At 40.7% G+C, this 27,152-nt stretch overlaps 1 protein-coding gene across 12 annotated transcripts in view; it reads right to left on the bottom strand.

Annotated features, from left to right (window-relative positions):
• Positions 1–27,152, bottom strand: part of ZMYND11 (zinc finger MYND-type containing 11) — a 134,221-nt gene that overhangs the window by 25,539 nt on the left and 81,530 nt on the right. For 7 of the 12 annotated variants that reach the window (XM_042990911.1, XM_042990912.1, XM_042990909.1 and 4 more), the window contains exons 3-7: positions 23,788–23,947; positions 16,394–16,438; positions 13,667–13,828; positions 1,973–2,050; positions 1,011–1,103 (exon numbers count right to left, since the gene is read on the bottom strand). In XM_042990911.1, the coding sequence (XP_042846845.1) occupies positions 1,011–1,103; positions 1,973–2,050; positions 13,667–13,828; positions 16,394–16,438; positions 23,788–23,947 (538 nt within the window). Of the gene's footprint in view, positions 1–1,010; positions 1,104–1,972; positions 2,051–13,666; positions 13,829–14,294; positions 14,389–16,393; positions 16,439–23,787; positions 23,948–27,152 lie in introns of those variants that run through there. The other 5 variants (XM_042990914.1, XM_015544336.2, XM_007097290.3 and 2 more) reach the window with 3 other exon arrangements.

Raw genomic sequence — 27,152 nt, 5'->3', positions numbered from 1 at the left:
TCTGTTCATGAACAGCACCTGCTACGTACAAAGCTAAGACACCATCAGTCCAGCTGGTGTTCTCTACGGATCCGCCGGGATCAGACTAAGGGAAGCTTGGAAGGAGCAGAAGCAGGGGCAGGAAGGACTGTCCCGTAGAGACCTTGGGGTTTAGGAGAAGAGGCTTTGCTTGAGGACAGGAACCTGGGGCAGGAGGTGAAATGAAAACTACTTGTTTTTATTTTGGACTCTGCCAGCCTCTTTAGAGGGAAAACACCCTTCATTTACCCTCATTTCCTACTGAAGTAATCACCTGCAGTCTTTCTCAGCTGCCAAGGGGACTAAGAAACTTGTAAAATAACTTAAAATTATTCCTATGGTCTCCCTATAAGCTACTGTGGCCAACCACGAGATCTGAAATTCAAAAGGATGCATAAAGTACAGAATTAGTAACTCAGCGGCCCTAACTGGGAAATGCGTTAAAATGTTCTAGTGGATTTTACTGCAATTTGTAATTACATGTTAACAAACCCATTACAATACTCAGCTACAGAAGGTAAAATTAAGAACTCTGAGAAAATTGTTTTCTGGTTACATAATCTTTGTGTTGTTCAAGTTCACTCTGCTGTTTCCTAGGACTCTAGTCCTAGACTCCAATGTTCCCTTGAGAAAAACTCCTGAGTACCTGCTAGTGCTAGGAAACCATGTGCAGATAGGAGTCCTCGAATCCGAAATATTCAGTTGACCAGGCTCTACACGCCTCTCCTGGGATCAGCAAGTATCCAGAATCTACAGCTGGCTTAACACCAGGCCTTTTCGAACAGGACACCTGATCTGCACGCACAGTAAAAGCACAAGGCATCTCAGTAGCAGCAATGCCCCTGTAGGGGCTACACCTTTTAGGCTCTAAGTAGAGGACGAGCAGGCACACACCCTAGGGGGAATGGCAACAGAATCGTGCTCAGCTGGGAGCTGTGAGTCATGTGGGAGCTACGGGTGTATCAGAAACCGGACAGAGGGCCTGGCTTTACCTCCTGTATGGTGGGGACGTCCACCGCTGAGTGCACCAGCCTCCGATACATTGGGTGTTTGTTGTCCTTCCCCTTCTTATTAAGGTCTATAGCCTGAAAGGTCATTGAGAGACAGGTGACACAATTTCTAAACACTTCAGAATTAACTGGAAAAACGTACATGCACTATATAGTTCAATGTGGCATTTTTTGGGTTTTGATAGAAAGAACAGTTATTTTGGAAAACGCCACTTTACTTTAGACACTAATTATCACAATATTGCTGGGCAATAACTGCAGTAATATGGATGGAGCTAGAAAGTATTATGGTAAGTGAAGTCAGACAAAGACAGATACCACATGGCTTCACTTGTACATGGGATCTGAAAAGCAAAACAAACAAAAAACAGAAACAGACTCTTAAATACAACCAAGAAACTGGTGGTTGAGAGAGGGAAGGAGGAGGGGGATGGGCAGAACAGGCGAAGGGGATGAAGAAGCACAAGTTTCCACTTATAAAACAGGTCAGTCACAGGGATGACAAGTGCAGCATGGCGAATACAGCTAGTAATGTTGTAGTAACTTTGCATGGTGACAGGTGGTGGCTATAATTACTGGTGAGCATGGAGTTTGTATATAAATATCAAATCCCTATGCGGTACACCCAAAACTAGTAATAATATTGTAGGTCAACTGTACCTTCACTCAAGATTTTGAAAAATAAAAGATGAAACAACAGAAACGTATCAGCAGGAAAAGAAAAGCGCACGTCTAATCTACTGCAGCTAAAGGAATGCCCACGAAAACAAAGACAAGACAAAAAAATAAAAGCCTCTTGTGGCGCCATCACGCACAAAAGAAATATGACGGCGGTGTTCTCCACCCCCATCCTGCTCTGTGAATCTTGACGTGTCACGTGCTAACTTGCAAGGCATGAAGGGAGGGAGCCTGGCAGGGCGGCCCGGAGACTGTGCAGGACTCACCCTCTCCTTCATGCGGGACACGATGAACCGCAAGTACGTGCTCATCTCCTGTTTGTTTGTGTGTTTCTTCTTGATGCTCTGTTAACAACAGAAAAGGCCAGATGTAAAACGTGATTTTGTACGGTATGCAAGGACTGTACAAAACACGCACTATTTCCAGCACATCTGATACAGAGAAATCTTTGAAATGCGCATGGTAAAAACAGTGCTTTATGTGAGAAAGAAATGGAAAATATTATGTCGTACTGGACATAGTACCTTAGACAACTATGCACTTTTTTTAAGTATTTTAAAACTTAAAACTTCCACTATTTTCAGATAAAACAAATGACCTAATACTGATCATGACATAACGCAGAATCACTCATTTTACAAAAGAAAAAAGTCAGCTGAAACCCTTTAGGGAGTATTATTAGTAATATCGAATGGTGAATTTCAGCACAACGTTATTCTTTGTCTAAAAGGTTATTAAAAATCCGCGTCCCCTATGAGTGAGTGCAGTGCAGGCAGGCATACCTACTTATCTTTTAACGTGTCAGGGTCTGTTCAGTAATAACTTCAATTTCTATGAGTCTGACCTGAAAACTAATTAGGTTCTTCAATTTACGTCTCAGAAAATAAATGTCAGCTAGGACACACCTCCTCTGTCGAGACTGAGGCCTCAGGGCAGACCCCCAGCCCCACGGAGGCGGCCATGCCGCCTAGCCCACTAGGCCTGGGCCGGTGTTTCACAACCGCGCACCCCCCTTCGGACACCAGGTGACGGCCCTCTACCCAGTGACATCATTAGGCCCGAAGAACGGTGTGTGCCAGAGGTCATCTTGATGTGCTAACGGACCGGACGAAGCAGCAAACATTTCTCAGCTAACCACAAACTACCAGCGCCTCGCTGGGGCTCCAGGGAACGGATTATCCACACACACGACCCTAACCCATCTCGACAGAAAACGGGCCCTTTCTTTTCTGGAGATGTGGTCTCCCGCACTTCGTGTCTCAGGTGGCCCCCTCTCCACTGGTCACCTGGACTCTGGCGCGGGCAGTCACTGCTTCTCTCGTGCTCATCTGGCACATGCTGTGCACACAGCTTCTAAGTCATGCCAGTTACAGAGCATCGACCCCGTCCGTGCCCAGAGTGGGGCCTCGCCGCTGAGCACGGGACTGGGGACTTCGGGGGAAGGTCCCCGGGCTCTACACCGGTTTGTCCACTCATTCGCTGATCCCGCAGGAGTTGTGATGTGTGGTGGCGACCGCTGCTGGCTGCACAAGGACACTTCCTGGGCTCCAGGCTGAGAGTCTTTGTGGGGGAGGAGCTGGTGGGCCGTCACTTTTGACAAGACCCACGCCAGCACGTGAGAACCACCCTCCCGCCAGCCGGCGCCGCTGAGGAGGGTGCGGTGCAGCACCTGCACCCCACACGGGACGAGTGTGCAGGGAGCTCTCTGGGGACGGGAAGTTACGGTCAGCTCTTCATGATTTCGGACATCCTTCCATGCGCTACTTTCTACGCTAAATGAACAGCCTGGTGGACTGTCAAATATGGAAAAAACAAAGGGTAAAAAGCCAAGAAGGCTGCTTTTTTCCTCACCTCTCGGGAAAGCTACATTCTCTTAAAAGAGAGAACAAAAACGAAAGCTTCTAGCTACATACTCGATCATGTGAACTCCAAAATATGCTGATGTGCTGCTAAAACTGCTGATCCCAAATATCAGTCTGATCATGAAATCATAAATTTGTGTAAACTCCAATGAAATAGCAACCTACATCAGGTCCTGTAATACTATCTGAGGGGTTATGGTTCTTTTAATAGATGACAGGTAACCAAGGGAAATACACAACACTTCACGTAATGAAACATCATGTCGATGCTAAGTATTGTTCCAGACCTTCCCTCCATGAAGCAGGCTGGGGACACTCTGCTCTCTAGGTCTGCGTGCGAATACCACCAGCTCGGCCTGGGGCGGCTGTGCAGAGGGGATTCTGGGGACACAGTCTGTCACTGCAGCGACCACGGCATGGCCGCCCTCTCTCCAGGGCTGCTGGGTAGCCCACATTTGCACAGGAACATGGTTTTTCCTGGTGGTGATCTCGACATCAAGCTATATGAAGTACTTCACTGTTAGTCACAACCTAACCCCTTTTGGTTCTTTAGAGCCTTAGAAAATAAATCAAGTATCTTTTTTGGTGATAAACATGGGTTCTCCTGAAAAAGCAGGGCACAGACTGTAACACGAGCGCTCTGGGCGTATGTCAGCCGCTGCCCCAGGCAGTCCCAGGGGCTTGCAGGCACCTGTTCCCCAGACCCACAGGCCCGTCCGTGGGTGGGGCCCTCTGGGGGAGCCCACACCAACAAGAGAGGGCCCTGAACAGACATGGCCTCTCCCCACAATTCCTGAAGACAAAACGTTTGTCATAAGATGCTTCCACACTTGCTAAACTTGTGGGCTTTCAGACATTTCCTTCTTAGTATTTCACAAAAGAGAGGAATGGAGCATTGTAGCCTCTGTTTGAGGGCTGCACCGTAAGACCTGCGGGGATTTCTTGGAGTTGTGAGCTGCCTGTGTGACATCGTCAGTGCTGTCTCAACTAAGTCTGTCAGCAAAACAAGACAGTGGGCTTGAGAAAAAGCCACTTTGACAGAAATTAAAGGAAGAGCTTCTAAGGTAAATGCTATTTCTGTTTGTAACATAACTAAGCAGACAGCTCTAACAACAAGGTCAGAAAAACAAAAATCATGCTTTAAATATCTGCAGATTACTTCAGATCCAATCCTTTCTCAGGCATAAAGAACTGTACATATTCTCTACTTGCAGACCTCAGGACTCGTCAGGAAAGGCCTCTCTCCAACAGTACGCAGCTCAGATAAAGCCCAGAAAGTTCTGGGGACTGTTCACATCACTGGTAGCATACAGGGATCATTCTGTCAATATCTATAAACAGGAGAGCCTCTGCATTACATGGCCAAAGTTGTTGCAACCATTTTCAAAACAGAATGATCACACGGCTGAAGCTGATTCAAATGTGTGAGATGCCCACTAAAGACGCTCTTAAACACATGACAGATTACCAAGGGGCTGCCTTCCTTTCTGGGGAGAAATAACAGAAAATCTTAAACGTCTTCTTGAGTAAGGGATTCTTACCACCAGCACAAACACTTGCTGGGTCAGAGCAAGTTGGGTAAGGCCAGGTGGATGGCCTAGGGAAAACAGGAATCAAGTAATTCAGCTACACTCTGGGTCTGATGGCGGTTCTGGCTGGAAAAAGGTACGAGCAACCTTAGACCAGGTCAAGGCTCATCCACAGTTAATTACAGACAATAGTGCCCAAGTGCCATCACATGAACGAACCCTCAAGACTGATCTCAGAGACCCAGCTTTTCAGATGCAGCACATGTTCCAGCAGAAAATGAACGTGTGGAAACGGCATCTCCAGTCCACCAAGTACCCAGACGAAAAAAGCATGCAGAGATCCAGGAGGCTTTCCCTTAGATCACGTATGTGTGCTGCTTGAGCTCACCAAATCCAAGTCCCCCAGTCTGTGACTAAACAGGTCAAGAGTATCTCACTTTCCTGGGGAATCCTAATACCCAGAACATCTTTCCTGTTACAGAGCTAGACTAGTGGTCTTTTCTTCAACCATTTAAAAATGTAAACCCCATTCTGAACTCATGAACAGTACACAATCTGGCAGGCCTGGTTTGCCCCACGGGCTGTGGGTTTACCAACCCCAGAGTAGACTCTGTTCTGTGAAAGCAGGGTCCACAGTGCTCCAGCTGAGCCTGGTCTTGGGCCAGGGCTTTGTGCAGTATGTGGCATACAGTAAGTGCTCAATAAATGCTAGTGGGACTGAACTGCTGGTAGTCATTTGTAACTTCATTGCTTACCGGGAAAAGTACTCTATGTAGTGGAATTCAACCATACAAAATCCTTCTAAATGTGAAACAATTACTCACAACCCAGCTGTGTCGGCATACTCTGGCCACTATAAACCATTCTGTTTACTTCTGGTGAATAAACCGTATTATTGTCAGATGTCACCTAAATAGTGCCATTGGCCTCCAACCACCAGACTCCCTTAAGTGTTAGTGAGCTCACAGACATCTAGGGCACGTGCTGAAAAGTCCTTGGCCCGAGGCTGTGTTCTAAACAAGCACCAGGTAATTGGGTGCAAGTGGCCTCTAGTGTTTCTATAAACTACCTGCATTATTTGAGGAATCAAGAAGCTCCAAGCTCTCCTCAATAACTGTCTGTAATCACAGAAGAGAAAAGAATCACAATGAATCTTATCTGCACAGAAACTGCCTATCTTGTTATGGAAATCAGAGGCTCTGCTATCCTCCACAACCATTTGTTATCACGGAATACAAAAGAATCATCCTTTACAACAAACCCCAGCATCTGAAACTTCCACAGCAGCAGTGCCAGCCTTGGAAGCGGCCATGGAAGTGGCTCAAAGTGCGGCCCTTTCTCCATTCATACCAGAGGGGGCCCCAGTAGCCCCTCAGCGACAATCAATTACTAGGATGACTTTCTAAAAACATACCTGTGTTCAGTCCTTTTCACCCCTGGCAGAAACAGACTGAAATTAACTCTCTTCTGCAAGACCAGAGGGCAGAACGCCATAGCGGTCGTCAGTGACAACAGCAGAGAGCGCGGCTGGCCTGCTCCTGCAGGTGGGGTGCCCGCACTCAGCTGCGTGGTCCCCGCGACTCTACCCTAAATCCCGCAGCCATGTGCACTGGCCTTCCTGGAGAGCTTTTTAACTCAGGTTAAAAGAATTTCAATTTAAGTTTAAAAACCTCCCTTAAGCTGCCATGAATATGCCTTCTCACCCACAGGTAACAGAATCTGGAGGGTAATTCCAACTATGAACAGGTCGAGGTGGATTTTTGGAGCACACGGACAGACACCTCTCTGCTCACAAGCCTCTCCCTCATTGGGAAGTGGGTCCAGAGTCACTGATGCACAGTGTTTCCAGACTAGCTCATCCCGACTCCAGCTGTATCTGTATTTATTATTTTTTACAAAGTCAACTCCTTCCTGTCTGATTGAGGTCTAGGAGTTTTGCCTTTAAGTTCAGATGATACAATCAACTTTGTAGCCGCCAGTCTATTAAAGCACAGTCTCAAATTAATCCTACCTGCCACAAAGCTGACCACTATGGTAAAAACATCCACATATTCACAAAGAAACCGCTAAAATATCAGCCACAGAGAGGGGGTGCCATGCATGTCATCAGGGATTTTATGGTTCAATATTCCATGCACTTGTGGGGTAACTTTTAGTTCTGGGTCACCAAGGTTGGAGAACAGGGAAGGAACATTCAGGAACATTTTGTGGCATGGAACATAGGTTTTGCATCTACCTGTTCCTTCCCCTTGTACACAACACTGAAGAAGAAGGAGATTCAAAACACAGAGGCAGCGTGTATTCCTCAGTGGGATACACCTCTCTGTTCTCCTCTGCAAATAAGTTTCATTTCTCTGTTGTCGGGTCAGGGAACGAGTAGCTTTTGGTTCTCTGCTTGACGAAGCTGTCAGGAATACTCCCTGCCCCTCCCTCCTCCTTCCTCCTCGCCCTCCCACCTGGGGCACTTGACGACATAAGGAGATTATGCACACTTTGTAAGTTATTTTAAATTCATCAATACTGGAAACACTGTCTAGGTTAAGTTGTAACCATCCTGATGTAGGAACTAGCTCATTATCTCTTAATCTCTCAGAGTTAAAAATAAAAGATTAGGAGGGGCGCCTGGGTGCCTCAGTCGGCTGAGCATCTGACTCTTGACTTCAGCTCAGGTCATGATCTCGCAGTTCATGGGATCAAGCCCTGTGTCCGGCTTGCACTGAAAGCGTGGAGCCTGCTTGGGATTCTCTCTCTGCTCCTCCCCCACGCACTGCCTTTTTCTCTCTCTCAAAATGAATTACAAATATATAAATGAATAAATAAATATAAATAAATAAATACATCAGGAAGAACATACCACCACAAGACATTTTACACTCATATCCAAGCCTTTCTGACCATAATGTTGTTAAATTCGTCACGGGAAGACAATGTACAAAGTATGTGTGGTTTTTTTTCTTGTTTGGGTCCAGGCGGTTTTATAAAGAGATTAGATAAACAATACATGAGATTTTACAGTTTCAGATGCTATATCCAATTTTAAAAATCCCTAGGCTTTCCCATCACCCTTTCCTAGTCAGGCCTGTTAATGAATAGCAAACGAGCTTCAGAGAGGACTTGGTTCAGACAAAGATCTTTTTAACAGAAATTTCCTATTTTTGTTAGTATAAAAATCATATGATCCAGCTGTCTTGAAAAACAGCACAGAATATTTGACTAATGTTCATTTTGCATTTTTTAATAATACTTTTGATTGTCTACCGTAAGACAAATAAGCAAAAACAAAAACTGCTGCTTCTATTTAAAAATCAAATCTCCATTCCAGATTTGTTAATATGGTTGAAAACCTGACTCACCTTCATTCACAGTGAAAATATTGAATTTCCCACATTAAGTAATACTGGCCAGAAAGGACAGTTACCGTTCCTTGGCAGAGACGTCCAGGGAATGCATGTTTTCAAAGTATTTTCTTTAGCATTTTGTTCTAACTCCTTCTGAACTTTACAGAAGTCATCTCCCTATCTTGGGAATTTAAGAAAATTGTCCTGCCCATGACCCCAAAGGAAAGAAAAACAGATTCGGAGGTAAATTTCTATCTCCAGTTTCAGGAAGCAGCTTTCATCAGGATTTTGTCTTTAGCTCCCTCAACAAACAGAAGTCACAGTGCAAATGTCCCCAGCGGAGCTCACCCACAACCAAGCGGGCACTGACAAGCTGGTGCCCACCGTCGGAACTGCAGGTGTCCCCCTAGTGGCGTTTCAGTCTTGGTTCACGTTTAGTAGGCCTGTGAAATCCCTGCCAGGTCTCTGCCAAATTGAAATCTAGGGCTCAAATGCTCACTAAACACACGTGGCCGGTGCTCCCGCAGAACTGCAAGGAGAGAACATTCCACCCCACAGAAAGGTCTACCAGGCAGCATGCGCCAACCTAAGGAGTGGTCCTAGAGCGTGTTACTTTGCCCACATATTAAAAAAAAGTTCATGCAATCATCACTCAAACAGTATCATGATGCTCGCCAGCAGGCGTGGAGGCCAGAAAGCATACGGTGCACACACACACACGTGTACATCCTCACACAGCCACACATGCATGTACACACACACACATGCAACAGACACATGCACATGTATACACGTGAGCATACAACACAGAAGCCCCTGGTAACACATACATGCACATGCACACATGCCCACACACACCCATGCACATACACACACGTGTGTTCACACACACGTATGCACAGAGGCTCGTGCACATGCACAGGCCTGCCTTCCATAACCAAAGCATTAAAGCATAAAGTGAATCTGTAATGTGGAAACTATAAAAAAATGAAGCAACTTTGAAATGAGACATCCATTTGTATCCTATCAAATTGGTAACAAAAAGCATCGGAAAATACTTTCATGGTGGTCTAAACGGGTATAATCTTCTGAAGGGCAATTTGGTGATTTTTATCACACAATGTGCTCACCCTTTACATTTAAGAATTCCACTTCAACACATTTATCCTGCGAAGGTGGCCAGATGTAATTACATAAATATGTGTAAGTTAAGTGCGTCTTTTTTAAAAAAAAATACAATGGCCCATACTGTGTTTTAAAGATGGATCTTTCAGGCAAATAAAATCTTAAAAGCTACTTTCACTTAAAAGTTATGGTTTTCTCATCTTTTCCTGAAAACTTCATGGCTATTTCAGGAATATAAAATTCAAATACACTGGAATATAACGACAGCATGAGTGCGGCCCAGCTCTGGACACAGCAGTGCGTGTCCTGTGACTGGAAAGGCGCTGCCGGTCAGGACAGGGTGGGTGACACAGATGAACGCCATCAGGGCACTGTGTGAGTACGTCACAGTGCACCCTGCTAGCGGAGGAGCCTGGGATACTACTGCCGAACAGACACGATCTGGCTACATTCAGGCATGCACGTGAAGTGACACAGACACAAATGGACAGGCACGTGCACATGCACATGTTCACACGCACGCGGGAGAGGTCTGTGAGAACATTCACCTACTATGTGATAGCACTGCTGGAAATGTTATTTTTTTATCCTCTGCTAAATTACCTGAATTTTTCACAGCAAACTATAAAAGAAATAATTTTAAAGTCCCCCTTTTTAAAATTAATGAGAGTTCTCTGTAAGAGTGTAAAACAGTATGTTACTAGTGTTTTTTCCAAATCAAAATGCTAACATGACATTCATAGGCTACTTTTCAAGAATAATCTACTGTATCTGTTCGGTTTAACTACTTTCAGAAATGCAGACATTCCAAAGATATAGCCTCAGGGTTGTGATATTCTTGAGATTTATTATTAATGTTAATAAAATTATTTTAAATTCAGAAAACTTTTTTTCACTTTCTTAAAATATTTGTAAATAGTCAGATACATGAGATAAAGCTGTTTGAACTGAAGCAAATCTGGAAACAGCTAACCGCTGGCCAACAGAGAGCCAATTCTCAGTGACATTTTCAGTGCTGCAAGGGATAGAGATTACGTAGAAACAAAAGTCTTCTGATCACTATATTAGAAATACTCATTTTTAGGTAATGAACAGAGCTTCCATTTACTACTTCCACCTGCACTAAAATTTGGCTCTGGGCATCTTATCTTCAAAATTCCTCATTAGTATATCTACTTAATCTATATTCTTTCCAAACATTGAGTAAGAGATTGGAGATCAAAATTCTGATCTGGAACTATGTTCTTGGGTCCCAGGGTACAGACTCTCTGTTCATTAAGTGCAAGAACATTTAAGTCTGCTCAGTTACTTTCATATTAGATCACAAAAATGGCTTCAAGTAACCTTGAAGTTTTGACACTTAAAGAAAAAAACAAAAAACAACAACCAGAAGGTTTACCTTAGAGAGATTTAAAATCCCATTAGAATTTCAAGGTTATTATGGTATCTTCTCCCAGGACAGAAATTGTTAGCACCTATCTGCTTCTTGAGCATAATAATTAAAAGAACAGAACAGATCCTACACAGTAGTAACTATTTCTTCAGAAATTTTCAAGCTCAGAATAAAGCTCACCACCCCGACCCAGACACAGGCTTTCTGAGCCTCATCACAGTGGCTCCCCGTCTAGGAAAGCAGCGTGTGAGTCATGAGTGTTTATCGACAGACACCGCATCACCACAGCAAGTGGAGCTGCCTCACAACGTGAGGAAGTCCAGACTAACAAGACAAAAGGAAAACCAAGGGTTAGAAAAGAAAAACAGAACAGGGTGCACTGTGGCTATCATATTTCTGTTATCCAGTAACTCTGAAATTAACAACAACAACAAATCATCTAATCAGTAAAAGCAGAGCAGACACATAGAGAATGGAATCTGACAACTTGACAGTGGGTTCCTACAAAAGTAGTATTAGACATTTTTTTCAAAGGTATAATTGCTGCATTTCCATTTAGGAATATAAAATATCCACAATAAAGTTTAACCCATCCTCAAAAATCCCAACGGTTTTGAAGTCTTTACTATGAAAATAAGAACTAAATATTAAAAAGCTATGGCTGTAAAGACACCATGGTGTCCAGAATTGCATTTCCTAAGTCTCAGAGTCCCTATCTGACCAGGGACCCGTCCTTTTCTATTTTTACTACCTTAATGCTTTTGTTCTTAAGGTCTCATTAGTATCTTAACCTCCTCAAGTGTCAATTATTATCAGAAAACAGAAGATATATATTTGCTTTTAAAATGCACAACCCAAATCCACAAAAATAAAATATGGGTATTAATGCAGTTCCCACACCACCAATGAAACTAATTTCATGGAGACGTCACAAATTATTGCAGACATCTAAGAGGAAGTCCACAACTTAAGGCTTGATACTCATCTAGGCAGATTTAGGGATTTATCACTGATCTAGCATTTAGGCATTTGATTATGAGTCAATATTACACACTGTATTTGTAATGCTACCCTAATGGTCTCCTGTCTGCCTGAGTATGTACAGTGGTACTGTGAGATGAAGTATATCAAGGTAAAATACGAGTACATCCAGTACCTCTAGTGAGATGATGTATACTGAGGTAATACACTGACCAGGTATGAGAGCGCTGTGAGGTGAAGCTGTAACACTGAGGTAATACACTGAGTAGGTACAGTAGTGCTGTGGGATGAAGTATCCTGAGGTAATACCCTGAGTATGTATAGTCGTGCTGGTGAGGAGAACTCTGTTGAGGCAATATACGGAGAGTATCCAGTACAGTGGTACTGTGAGATGAAGTACACCGAGGTACATATGGAGGAGTACAGAGCCGCTGTGGGATGAAGTATACTGAAGCAATATGCCGAGTATGTAGAGTAGTGCTGGGAGATACACTACACTGAGGTAATACACTGAGTAGGCACAGCAATGCTATGAGCTGAAGCATACTTAGGTAATACACTGAGTATGTAAAACAATGGTGAGATATACTATACTGAGGTAATACACTGAGTAAAGAAAGTATGCTGCTGAGATAAAGTAAAGGAAGGTAATGTGCTGATGACGTGTAGTAGCAGTGGGAGAAAAAGTATACTGAGGTAAAACACCGAGTACATACAGTAGTGCTGGTGAGATGAAATATACTAAGATAATACAAAGCCAGAGTGACTAAAAGAAGATTAGAAGCTCATCATACTGGCAGGAAATTAGGGTCAGTATTAAAGAAGGGAAAAATTATGAAGCCACAACTTTTTAAAAAATATAAACAAATATTTAACTTACTCAAGTAACGTAAAATATATTCAGAAACCGAGCCCATGAGTAATCTGGGCAATTTGCATGGTTCCGAATACATATCATAATAATTATAAACACAAAACAGAAGTTACAATAAAATCATTCCTTACGAATCACCATCAATGCCATATGCAATGTACACATCATGTGTACGTACACACACACACACACACACACACACACACACACACACACACACACATTCTACAACCAACAAGCACAGCCAGGTATACTTTTCACTGGGGAAATAATAGGAACAAAAATAATTGTGGAAAGTACCTATTTTACCTACCAGACTATTTCATTTTGCTTTAAATAATTAGAATGCTTTATATACAACTATCCCATCCCTCCACCCTCCAAATAAAATATAAGCAAGGAATAAACTAACCCATGATATGACAAAAAATAAGGGCGACATTACATGGATATAAAATGGGAAGTAGATACAAAATGTTTCCAACAATGTGCCTTTTGCTAGCTGTGTTTTCTGAGCAGTAGAGAGCACTGACTGAACCCAACTTGGGACAGGAGACTGGTTCTCGCTTTCCAAAGACTATGCATTAAAGGAGTCACACAGTCCAGGGGCAAGTGTAATGCAAGAGAAGAAAGTATATTTTTATGTGATTAAAACTTTCTAAAATCCATACCCTCAATGTGTCAGTGTTCTGTGATATGCATCGAGTGCTGTGTTCATTTACCGTCATTCCAGTAGACACCCCCCACCCTCCAGTACTTTATCCCTTCACCTGGCACACCACCTGGGGTATCTTTGTGCAGCTCTCATTAATGAATTCCAACCCTCTGACCAGGACACGAAAGCTCATTGGTACTCACCCTGCAAACTGGGCACTGCCAGTGACTACTGCTGTCTCTAAGCCTGTACTCATCAGACAAACACTTGGAATGATACACACGAAAACACAGGTCACATATCAACACCTCTCCAGGCAAATGGCATTCAAAACAATACCAGTCATGATTTTCTGTTTCCCAGTCCTACAAAAAATACAAAATAATTTCGTATGACATTTTGTCAATATCTGCAATGACTAAGAACAAAATTGAAACTAAAGTCCATCACAAGTTAGGCATTAAAAACAATTTTAGACATTAACTGTGTTAAAACAAGAGGGAAAAAATACCTAGAAATTTGCTTCTTTAAATTTTGAATGTCTTTCCTAAACAGTATTGATATTCAGAATATCTTAAAGTGATCTGATAGTAAAACCAGCCCAAAATGAAGTAAGTCCAAAGCCAATCCCCATTCTAACATTATCTTTCATCTTTTAATATAATCTATGGAATAATTTCTCCAGTAAACTGAATAGCCCACACCAACACCTATAGCTTAATATTTCAAATAAACAAACCTCTGTTTTGTTCTGCGTTTTTTTTTTTAAATATAGTAAGTACTTAGCACGCTGTGGGAACAGAGAGAATAGTAATAAATGGTGATGCTCACTATTCTTATCTTCTCATCCATGGTATTGGATGCTTTATTGAAAATAACATTAATCAGAATGTCCATGTTCTGACAGTTGCCAAATTTTCAGGGTCTGTTGAATTTGGAAAAATAAATTGAAAATGTGAAACTAAAGGTTTAATCACATTCTCCAAAGGACATTACCATAAAAAAAAAAACAAAAAAGGAAGTAGGTTTATTTTCTTATTGGGACTATCCCCGGAAGTAAAAGAACATAACTACAGGTGCACAGGTGGTCTTCAACATTTTCTGTTAGCTCCGTGTCTGTACGGCCAACGGCATTTAAATATAAACAGGAAGATGTTACAAGTTGTCTTAGTTTAGAATTCATTAATTCATTTTTCATATTTCACTCTCAGCTTTTATGAAAAAATACCTGTGTTAGGAGTGACGGATTAACTCCCAACCTTCTCTTGTAGATGCAGTAACTAAACGGACAAGGCTTGAAACTACACTTTGCATAATCAAGGCCACTTTCAACGGGGATCCTGAAATTCCAGGCTTCAGCTCTGCCATCAGTTTTCTGTCATAAACCAGTCTACAGTCTGCTTCTGAGGCTGGGCAGCTTTCTCATTTTCTCTTACATCCGTAACAACTCCAACAACTTGTCTAGAAAGCGCAGCTCCTCTGGCACCTGTGGTCCAAACGCATTGCTGCCTGACCTTCCTTATGAGAAGCCTACTACCCGCTCCTTCAAAAGAGAAGAGAGTCACTAATGTTCTAAAATTCCCATCTTCCTACACTTTCTACCCATCCTCGTGGCTATGGTATATTGTGCAAAAATATAAATTTTTGGTTTGCTTTTTATTAAAAGTTTGGTCTTTATCGACCAAAGTAATAAAGAAAAAAGCATGACCATTTCTGGTGATTTGCTGCGGATATACATACTCTGCAAAATTACTCTGGTGGAGTAATTTCAGTCAGAATACCAAAAAAAATCTGAGGATACTGATCTGACATAAAATATGGCAGAAGGAATCTAGCTCACCAACTGGGACAGAGCACGTGCGTGGTGCTTGGCTGTAACCGTGGTCACTGGGGCACCCACCTCGCATGGCTCATGTGGGAAGCTGTACTTCAGCTACTGTAATTTTTGTCTCATGAACTGTTGACAAATTAGGTTTCAGTAGGGAAAACATACGTTGTTCCATTTTTAATTAACAGAACTCTTTTCCAGTTTGAAACAAACTCTTTCAGAATATTTTCTTCACGGCTGTTCAGAAACACCTTAAAGGATTTTGGTGGCTTTTATGTGACTCATCATAAACAAAAGAAACCACCATCTCTCATCACTTGTATTGTTTTTACACTAATTCATCTTCCTGTAATTCTCAGATCCCCAAGACCAGAGAGCAAGAGAGCTGTGCGCCAGCCGTAAGCTGGTCTCTCCAGAACCTCCTGCTTCTTTCTAAGCCTCCCCTCGCCCGTCCAGCCAGGACGTGAAGATGGCAGTGCATCTCTCTTCAATGGAGTTTGTACTCGGCCTGGTGTTTCACAACCGTTATAGGAACGAAAGTGTAACCCAAATGCAGGGGAGACACATGGGGACACGTATTCATACAAGAGCATGTATGCGCCGTTCATTCTTTTAACTGCAATAGCTGTTCAGAACATACGAAACATGCAAAAAGTCAAGTTCAAAAGATTCTGAATCCAGGAAACACTGTTATGGATATAAATAATGTAAGCATGTTTGTTACAGGCAGAATTGCCTACAGTTTGTCTTTTAGTAAACAAAATCCATCAATATAGGACTTGTGACCAATGCTCAAAGTGTGCCAAAAAGCTAAGCGTGTATATTCACTGGATTTCACTAGATGTCAGCAACTACTCTAGATAGAGCCTGAACAACAGTGTAGTATGTGAAATGACATTCCAGTACTTCAAGAAAGTTTTAAAAATGCAAACCTACTAGCATAAAACCAAAACTAGAAGCGGTGTAAAGATAGTATGATTTTAAAGAATAATTCTAACAAGAGTAAACTAAGCCTTAAAAAAAAAAAGATAGAAATGTAATGCCAAAAAAAAAAAAAAAAAGCAGAATTAAAGTAAAATAACATAGTGCAAAATCAGTTCACCTTGTTTGGGGCTGCTGTCCTGGAGAAAGGCTGCATACTGTAGGCCTTTCAAAATAAAAACAAAATAATCTTGGTCTCTCTACTATAACTTTGCTCAACATCAGGCAATAAACAGAGCTAAAGGGATTTTTGTACACAAACTATTATTTGCTATACAACTTACATTAATTTTTAAATGTTATAACTGATAATCTATGAATGTCTAATCATCAATGAAAAGACAGTTGCACACAAACTCAAGGGTAATTACTTGTTGGAGAGGAAACTTTGACACTAACACAAAAGCTACAAATGAACAAAGAGAAAATTCAAAGAGAATTCATGTGCCAGGAAACCTATAGTGATGTTAGAAAAACATTTTACTAACAAATTCGGTGCCATTAAAACTTTGCACAAGACCGTGAACATATGTCCTTTTGATCTGAAACTGGTTCAAGTTGTTTTTTTTTGTTTTTTCAAGTCAGGAGAGATGATTGTGAACGCAGTAAATACAATACTTGACCACAGACTGAGAGCCACACAGGCTGTCTTCCGAACCAGGAGAAAACACTCCACCATCTATAGAGAAGCAGCCTGCTGACCTACATCTGTCACCATTAACAGCATTTGGGTAAGACTCTGGGGCCACCACACAGGCTCAAATCCCGGCTCCAGCATTCACGGGCTGTATGATCTGGGTCAGAATACCTAGCTTCTCTTTGCATCATTTTCTACCTGGGAATGAACAAAGTAATACTGCCTAGTTTATGGGGTTTTTGTAAGGATTGAATGAGTTACTATGCTCAGTGGGTGCCCTCTGCTGATGAAGACAATCTGTTTACTACAGTGCACAAACAGGACTTGAGGACAAGTCACAAAATGGTGTGACGTTTGTAGTAATACGTGTGCGAGTTTCCTCCAAGACTTCAAGTTCCTTGTGACAGCTGACATGTTTCTGTAAGCTAGATGGAGCCAGAAACAGTGCCAACTTGACTTAGAGACAACACAGCAACAAGAGGGCTCAGTGGGAGAGCTGTGTCTATAACTAGGCCTCCCACACTGTAATCCACCCTTCACCACACTCACGAGAGACTCCAACTTTTAAAGTAATTCCCTCTTTATACATAATGAACAGATAAACCTTACTTTATCATCAAATATGTGTCTGTGGTATCCTAACATAGAGAGAATACAAAAGTAAATCTCCACAATCGTAGCCTTAATTCTGTTAATAAACAAATTCTGTTATTAAATTGTTAATAAATATCATTGAGAGCTAAGAATTTGGTGATTAAATATTTCCAGTATTTTAAATATTATTTTTCAAAAGTAAACTATTACAACAGTGTACGTTGCTTAGTGAAATAGAATTTAGGAGGGGAAAAAAGGAATCACACACACACAAAACCAATCAGTCAATCAAAGCTTAAAAGAATATAGGACAGCATGACCCAAAATATTCCACTGAATATGGAAATTCTTTACCAATTCAAGACTTTCTAAGTATGTTACACTTTGAATACACATAGAACCACATTATAATTGGTTTCTAGTTGATTAATAATCACAGATATTTAATACTTAGTAAATAAGTGACTATGTATATATTTATTTTTTTTATTTTTTTGTTTAATTTGAGAGAGAGGGAATGTGTGCAAGCAGGAAAGTGGGGCAGAGAGATGGAGAGAGGGAGAATCTTAAGCAGGCCCCATGCTCACCATGGAGCCCAATGCAGGCCTCAGTCCCAAGACCCTGGGATCATGACCAGAGCCAAAATCAAGATGCAGATGCTCAACTGACCGAGCCACCCAGGTGCCCCAGTGACTATGTATATTTCTGTATCTGAGACAGGTAATGGACCTTTGGAAGAAAGAAACTGTAGTTCTGCACACAGTCAGCATAAATATAATAAAATATATTTCATTTAAAAAAATCAACAGTATCCAAGGGGCATGAAATTTTGCATTTAGGGAACTTAAAACATAGGATTGATTAATTTATGACAACTATAACAACAAAAATGCAAAGATCTAGTCTTTAAAAAAATTCTTACTTCAATACTTGTATTTATGAAGTGGGCTGGGACAGTCAAGCTGTTGAATTCAGCAGGCCTCCCTTAATATTTTTTCAAGAACAAAGCAAGAGAACCCTTTGTTGCCATGGCTGTATAATGGTGTGATTTCTGAAGGAGAAGACATAAACGCAGATGCATAACTCCTGTGTCTTACCTAAAAGATGTGACCTTAGCCATGTTTTGAGAAGTACACAAACCACATCTACTTTTAGACTAGCCACTTTGAATCTGGAGAAGCAAAAGATTATGGGGAAAATGTGTCTATGTTGCCCCTCTATAAATTAACACTAAATCCATGCATCCCCAAGATAACTTGTGATCTCTTCAAGAAACCACAAAATGTGTATTTCCATTAATTATGCTTCTTTTCCCAAAAGTTTATTTATTTATTTTGAGGAGTGGGGAGAGGCAGAGAGCAAGAGTGAGAGTGAGAGTGAGAGTGAGAGGAAGAGAGGAACACAGAATCCCAAGCTCCCAGACTCCACACTATAAGCACGGAGCCCAATGTGGGGGTCAATCCCACCAACCATGGGATCATGACCTGAGCCAAAATCAAGAATTGGACGCTTAACCGACCGAGCCGCCCAGGCGCCCCTAATTATGCTCCTTTGAAAGTGTTAAAACATTAAATACATGAGAAAAAGCAAAAACTAAAGAATTCTACCTTTTCACCTAGGCCTACTTTAAAAAGCAGCACGAGGTCCTGCTTTTCAGCAGGAGCAGCCGGACTCTCTGAGAAGGAAGCACTCAGACTGAAGCAGCCAAGACCTGAGCTCCTGCCGACAGGCGCATCTGAACAGCAGAAGGGTTCCAAGTGGCAGTGTCCTACAAGCGCATCGATTTTCAAATGGCAGTAATCAAGAAAGAAGAGATGAGACCCTAGTCCAGATCTGAGAGGTGAATAAAGAGTGCTTTCATACAGAATGTCATTGCTAGGCACTTTTAAGTCAGCTTCTACACTTGTAACCAAGTTATTTAGTGTCAGATCAAACATACCTGTCAAATAATAGGGCAGAGTCATGGCTTTGTGCCAGGAGCCGTGAAGAAAGCAGGAAGCATGAAATAAACAGTATTAACTGCCACAATATCAAAACATGTATTTGATACATTTATCTGCAAATGATCCATAACTCAGGGATACCTGCCCTATTGTACTACATTCAATACTTTCATAAGACCTTCTGTCTTTACTGAGCACCTTGTGAGTTAAAAGTTTAACTCATAAGAAATTAAGTTGTCTTTATTACAAAGGGAGCTACCTTAGTACCTTAAATACCAAACTTAGCCGAGCAAATGGTGAAATTCTGCTCAAGAAATACAGTTCTCATGATGTGAGAATAAAGGAAATAACCATCATGATCAAGTATGAATGGAATGTAACCATTCGTGTACACTTCTCTAGAGCAAGCAGATGATGAAGATGCTATGAGAACATGCAGTATTTCTTTAAAAACTCAAAAAGCCTTGAGAGAACAAAATGCTGAATGGTCAGATATCACAAAGTTTCACTCTATGCCTTGGGTCTACTGGCCTTTATTAATATAATTTGGAAAGCTCTGAAAAACATTTCTAAATGACTTCCTTGGATCCCATGAGTATTAATGACCTACAAATCTGGAAGTATAAGAGGACCGTAGAAAATTTACAAGAGTGTCTCCCGGTTTCGCGGGATTGTCATTTTAAAACTGATTGGTACAGATACTTTTGCTAGTTTGTTGACTAATATTTAAGCAAACCATTTAAAATGGAGAATGGCCTCATTTTTAATAATTGGGTCTTTTATTCTGCTTTCTCAAATGGTCATACTTAAATATCACCATTAGGATGCTTATCTCTACCCAATTTTATCACTTTCTCCAAATGAGTCACCACTTCAACAGGGCTATCGTGCTGGTTTGGATCAGAAATCACTCCAGTCTAGCAGAAGGCACCTCAGTACAATGGAGGCCACTGTCCTGACTTATACAGGCTTCCTTTTAAACAGATTATATATAATTATATCCTGACATACTATTAGCATTAGACATTTATTACGTGATTTCTGGAATTAATAAAAATAATGTGTATGATATCCGTATCTTTCAATTATATCAGTTTGTAAAAATAACTAGCAAGAGAAAAGGTAGCCGAGGTGGAATAAAAACATGATACCAACAAGCTCTCTGCTCAAACACGGAGGAGCAGATCAGAACTACCTGGTCTTTGCTACCATAAAGGACTGAAGACAAGACCATCCAAGCTCCGTGCTAACCAGGAATATACCTTGGGGACTTACTAAGGAAAATCTGCCTTTTCCCCACCTCTGAGGTACAGCTAACATTTTTAGAGGTTATAGAAGGAAAAGAAGAGTTTACTACCCATTTTCAAATGACAGAACTTCCTGAGTAAAGAGTATTTTAACCCCCAATTAAAGGTTTAAGACAAATAACAAAAAAATCTTAATGCATTTCCTTCCCAAGGCCATATAGATCTAATTGACTTTTTCTTCTCTTGGTAGGGAGTCGGAAAGTCAACAGGATTAATAATAACCTACATCTTTCCATTTAAGAACTCAAGTGTTCAGAGGATTCCACCATGTACAAGGTGGAGAAGGTATGAAGGAGGCCCCAGACCCAATGCCTAGACTAGCGGGGTGGCCACAAGCCTACAGAGCGCTTCTGTGCAAGTCAGAACAGGCGACCCTTCCCCAAGACTGGCTTCATTAGGGGAGAGACGTGCCGTATGGGAGGGCACTGCTGGTAGTGCAGACTGGGTGCACTTCCCAAGCTCTGTGGTTCAGAATGGGCCCAGACACAGTGGCCCACATGCACGGGCCATGCAGTTCGAGATGTTTGCGTGACACACGTCAGCTCCATGTCCTTCTAGGGTATCCTTAGTGTATGAAAATGGGAGCATGACCTCCCTTAGGGAACAGGTGCTAACCCAGTCATGGGTCTAAGATACACAATCTCATCACTCTGTGGTTCCACCTCAAACAAATCCAGGATCTTGGGGAAAGTTCTATACAAAACTCCTTGTGTTTAAAGATACAGGTTAAAAAGTAAAAAGACCCTGATGAGAATTTTTGCTTGTATGGTTAGGAGGAAATGTATGTGTTTTGCTAAACTGTATGTAGGCATTTCTTAAGCATATTTGTTCACTGGCCAAAATTTGCTTTGAGTACACAGCTATATGCTTTATACAGATAATTTCACTGAATCCTTAAAACAATCAAGTGAAGTAGATATTAATACGCCCGTATTATAGGTGAGGAATGAGGATCAGAGGTTAAGAAATTTCCTCAAGGTCACACAACAAAATAAATGTTTGAGATGGGGTGGAAACGCCATCTATTAACAATATAAGACCTGACCCTCTTTCTGCTACAATACACTGTCTCCGAATTTTTATTTTATTTGCTTATTCTATAAACTAGGCACAATTTTATACACCTAGTTGTACTTGTGTACATGCATACATATAACATGCATACTTAGTACATAAAATGTTTGTAAGAACCAACCAGAATTAATAAAACCTGTACACTGGTTGTTTCATTTACATACAAAATTTCATCTTGAAAAATGAAAAAAGAAAAAGAAAAGGATGATGCTATAAATATGTAGACTAAGGACATGTGAAAATAAAAAGAACACAGAATCCAATGCAGTGGTGAACGTATAATAGCTCATTAACTGCTTGTTGAAGTAAACTGAACAGAGAACCTCCAACTTGGAGGGGAAGAAAGCTTACGGGAAGTAAGGAGAAATAAAATCATTTGCATGAAAAATGTACACATGGTCCACAAACCAAAATCCTACAGATTAGATTAAGTTGCACTTACTATCGGTTAATTATATATAAATATCAAAAATTACCAGTATCGCCATCTATACTATACTATACATCTATACGTGTAAACTTCCCAGTGTGTTGGGATTAGACATTTTCTATTACCTGGATTATATTCAATGTATAAAAAGGTATCAATTATAAATGTCTGATGGGAGATTTAGATCACCTCATGCTATAATTATTACGACTTGGCCCCCACAGTTTCTTCATTGGCAACAAAGCTCTACTTTTCTGAAAGGAAGTGAACAGAGAAATCACCATGATGGAAACATTCTGACTTAAGATTTCAAGAGCACTTCTAGTGCTCACATCAGATGATACCAGTGACATTAAACATTTTTTCTTCCACATTTTGTGCTTATGGAAAATGTGAATTTTCTTTCCTAAAACTTTGAAGGCACAGATTCAACTGACAAACACAGCACTGAAACTGAACAACTTCCCTAATGTTTAAACTTACTGCTGCCCCCATGGACCAGCTGCCCCCAGAAAGCATGCCCCTCGGGCCTGACGGCGGGCGTGTGCGCCCATACATCCACCCGGGAGCCAGAAAAGGAAACACGATTCACAATTCTTGGGAAATGTTTCCACAGAGAACAAATTTTAAGGTTTTGTGTCATTTTTATGAGAGAATTCATGATAAACACTCTCAAAACACCTACTTACTAAATCGACTCCTTTCAGAAACTAAAAAAAATTAGTATCTATTATATTTGAAGCCTACCATCTTTAAATGATGTTCCTCAGCAAAACTTAAGACTTTTCTAACCAAGAAGTATCAGAGGCATATAAAGGTAGGAAGATAAAAATATTACACAGGAAGCCAATTTTTACACAAGAAAAAAAATGCACTTCTCCATGGGCCCCTGAGTATCCAAGTATAATGTAAAAGGAAAGAGAAGACTAAAATGTCCTCACTTCAAAGAGGAGTCAAAGTAAGAACTAGGCAAAACTATAAAGAAAATTTAACTCTGTCTTTCCTGATTTGTATTAGAGTGCCACCAAACCAGCTTATGGTCATGGTCAGTGAGGACACAGGCCAGGGGACCCTAACGTGGCCACCGTTGTTCCTGCAGAAACCCTATGGACAGGTGGCTCTCGGCGTGGACATCATCCAGCCTGAAGTGAGCAGTTTCCCAGGGAAGGCCATCCTCCTTTTCACTCTGTCTAGATGGCACTGACATTATCCTACATTGAAACATTCTTTACTAGCATTTACTGAAGAAAACAGGAATACCATTAATTACATGTACATTAAAAGGGACTTCATTTTACAGATTCAAGGTAACCTAGACAGAGAAAGCAGGCTCTCTGTAGAACTGAGTTTTCTCCTAAAGAAGAACGAAATTATCCATCCAGCACCACAAGTATGCCCTTAAGGTTAATAAAAAATACTGAAGTGAAATATCACTAAACTTCTAAAAATCAATTTCTACGGGTTGTATTTAAATGATATTCAAAAGCTTAAAATCAGCACCTCCACATTTATCAAATAAAATATACTTACAATCTCATCTCCTGGCAACCAGTATCCTTCCTGCTCAATACCAGCCTTTGAGCCTTTGCAGCCCACTGTTAGGGTTTCCACAATGAGACCATCTTTCACAGCCAGGCTCAGCTGACGGGTGGTCTCTTTTGGATGCATACCGTGGACTCGAGACATATACCTGAGCACAGAGGGAAAGCAAATTTAAAAACCCCTTAGTACTAAAAAAAATAATAATAAAAATAAGAAAAATAGAGGTGATTTCTCTTTTGTTACAACTCGTACTTACAAGGGCCCTACTGAAGAAAGAAAGTCCTGAATATTTAAGTCTTTTAATTACCATGGTATTTTAAACCTTAATTCTATTTGTATATTTAGAGGAATATTTGTTCAAAAATAGTCTTTAACCAACAATACAAATCCCTTAACAGATTTTAGTCAAACATCTCATGTAGTTCTGGCTTCTAGAGTAATTACCACTAAGTCCCACTCTTCAAATTCTAAATTTAGAATTTTATCATCTCTAGTCACAGGACTTCTTAATATAAAAGAATACTTGGACTCAAAACTTAGGAAATGACACTAAGGAACATATAACAATTACACGAATGGCTGTCGACATAAAGAAACAAGAATGTATGTTGGGATCAATAAAGCAAAAATGGGATTTTCAATGAAATAGACTTTGGATTCAATCAATAAAGCCTACAGGCACTCCCTGGTTTACATTCATGTGGCATTTCATTTAATTTCTAGAAATGCAATATCTCAAATGTACTCGGGACCACAGAGAATAACACTTAGGTTCCCTTGTAATCACCAACCATAGTGAACTCATGTTAACACTGCGGAATCTTTGCTTCATCGCTTGTTTTTTAAGGAAATAGAATGTTACACATATGGTTGGATTTGTGCTGTTCTCCATTTCCCTCCATTCAAACCCCAAAAGCCTCCTCCAGTAAGCTACTGGACAAAGAGCTTCCTCTGGACATCCAGACACAAAAACATACTATGTGGCAAGTCAGGCCATCTGTGGATGCTCCAGAGAACCTGGCACGGAGAAGACGTGGGGCCGCACCCACAGTCCTTAAGGAAATTTACTAGCACACAAGAATTTTATACCAAATTAATCTGTCATTTAAGTATCAAAGCATTCACAACAAATCATTTTGAAAATGCAAGAATGTATCACAGAAGACCCTTCTAAATTCAAAGGATAAACTTCAAAAAAGCAAAGCAGTGAACCCGGCAGAAGGACTGATGTGCATGCAGTCTGTGGAAGATCACGGCTTTCTGTTTACGAGACCACCAACTCTCACAAGGTGCTGCTCCATCTATCAGTGCAGTTAGCTGCAAGGATAGGAAGAGGAGGGTGGGGACGGTGGTGAACGCACGCTGGCCTCAACAGAGCGACACCCCAGCACATCCAACCCGGCAGGAGAGGCCCAGGAGCCCCACAGTGCCGCCTGTGCTGCCAGAGGCGCAGCCCTCTTTCCATGTGCAGTCAGTGCAGAAATTGTCAAGTCCAGGTGCGATGGGGGAAGGGACGTGAACCCAGGTGACTGTGTCTTAATTTCCTCATTGTTCACAGGAAGGAGCCAACAGAAATGAGCTCAAGTACACCATCTCAATTCACAAAGGTAACCCTCAGAACAAAAATACAAACCTTCTAAATGATCTGAAGAAACTCCTAAAAAACATATTATGTGATGAAGCACAAAAACACCAAAAGGAAACAGGAAGCATATATTACACATGACGACAGGACCAAAACCAAGTTTGTCTGTTTAATAAATACAGTTTGGCTAATCTCCACAGTACGAAAAAGACAGACTGAATCACAACACTAAAAATACAGTCTACAGGACACACTTTTAAAGTGACTCAGACAACTGGACAAGAACGGGCACAGGCACATCATAAAAATGCAACCCAAACGAAACAGGATCGACACTGTAATGGACAGGATTTGGAATCCAAGGGAAAAATCAGGTTTAAAAAAAAGACAAACAGGGCATAGGTTGTTATAAAGCAAAGACTGTAAGAAATAAAGGAAATATTGACAGGAATACAGAATTATGCGACTCCTCTCCATCCACAAAACATCTAGTGGACAAACCTAAGTATTCATACAGAAGACCTAATTAACAAGGCAGAAGGCAGATCTAGTTAAATTTATTCTGAAACCCAAACATAGCTTCAACAGGTCCAAGGAAAATTCTTTACAGTTGAGCATAAAATTGGACACAAAAACAGCCTTATTTCAGATTCCAAAAGTGATGGCAGACACTTGCTAGTTGCAGTGAAAGTAAACAAGGTATTAATAATAATGGAACTGGAAAACGCTCATGAATAAGTCAATCAAAAAGGTTATCTAAAAATTGCAAAAAAAAAAAATCTAAGCACATAACTAAAAAGCTAAAGCAGTGCCTAAAAGATAAAAAGTGAAAACTAACAGTCCAGGAGCCCTTCCTTAAGAGAAAAATAGAGATATCATTAGTTGACCTAATCAACAATGAAGACACAAATCAGAAAAACATACATACTAAGACATGTCTACGGAGCCATAACCATAAGTAACAAAGAAATTAAAACAATTATAAGCAACTACTTTGTTTATTTCTGTGCCAAAATAGAAGATAAACACTATAATTTTCTAGGAAAATATTAATGACCAAAACTTGACCACAGAAAAAAATAGAATACTTGAAATGGGCAATTTCAAAAGAAATTAATGGAGGAAGTTGGCAAAAGCTCTTTCAGAAAAACACCAGGTAGGGACGTTTTCACAAGGCACTTCTATCAATCTTTTAATGGTCAGATAACTCCAGTATGATATAAACTTTTCCAGTACTTAATAAAGAGGGAATGCAAGAAATCTAGCAAACTAATAGTAACAAACCCCTACAAAAATAGCGAAGAAAAAGAAAACCAGTGTCCCATAGGAACAGATAAAAATCCTAAATTAAGTATGTGAATATAGTCTAATATTATTAATATAAAATAAATGTTAACATATTAACACATTCAAATATCAAAAGAATATACTATAACAAGGGTTTAATTCTAGGATTTCTCCAAAGATTTCTTATTACAAAGAAATCTAGAAATATGATTCATCCTATTAATAGATCAAAAGTGAGAAATATATGTGTTAAAAGTGCATTTAGTAAAATTCACCATCCAGCCCCGAACAAAAGGGAATGAGTAAACACTTCCTTAACCTGATCAGGAATATTCAAAGATGCCTTTAACCCTATGCCAAAGGTAATAACCAACATACCTAAAAAAAGGAAATAAAGTGTAGAAGTTGGTAAAGATTTAAAATAATCATTATTTGCAGATTATATATCTAGAAAACCTAAGGAAATCAGCTGACACACTAT

Source organism: Panthera tigris, chromosome B4, assembly GCF_018350195.1.
Source record: "Panthera tigris isolate Pti1 chromosome B4, P.tigris_Pti1_mat1.1, whole genome shotgun sequence".
Lineage (NCBI taxonomy): Eukaryota > Metazoa > Chordata > Mammalia > Carnivora > Felidae > Panthera > Panthera tigris.
This window is presented reverse-complemented; position numbering and strand designations above follow the sequence as displayed.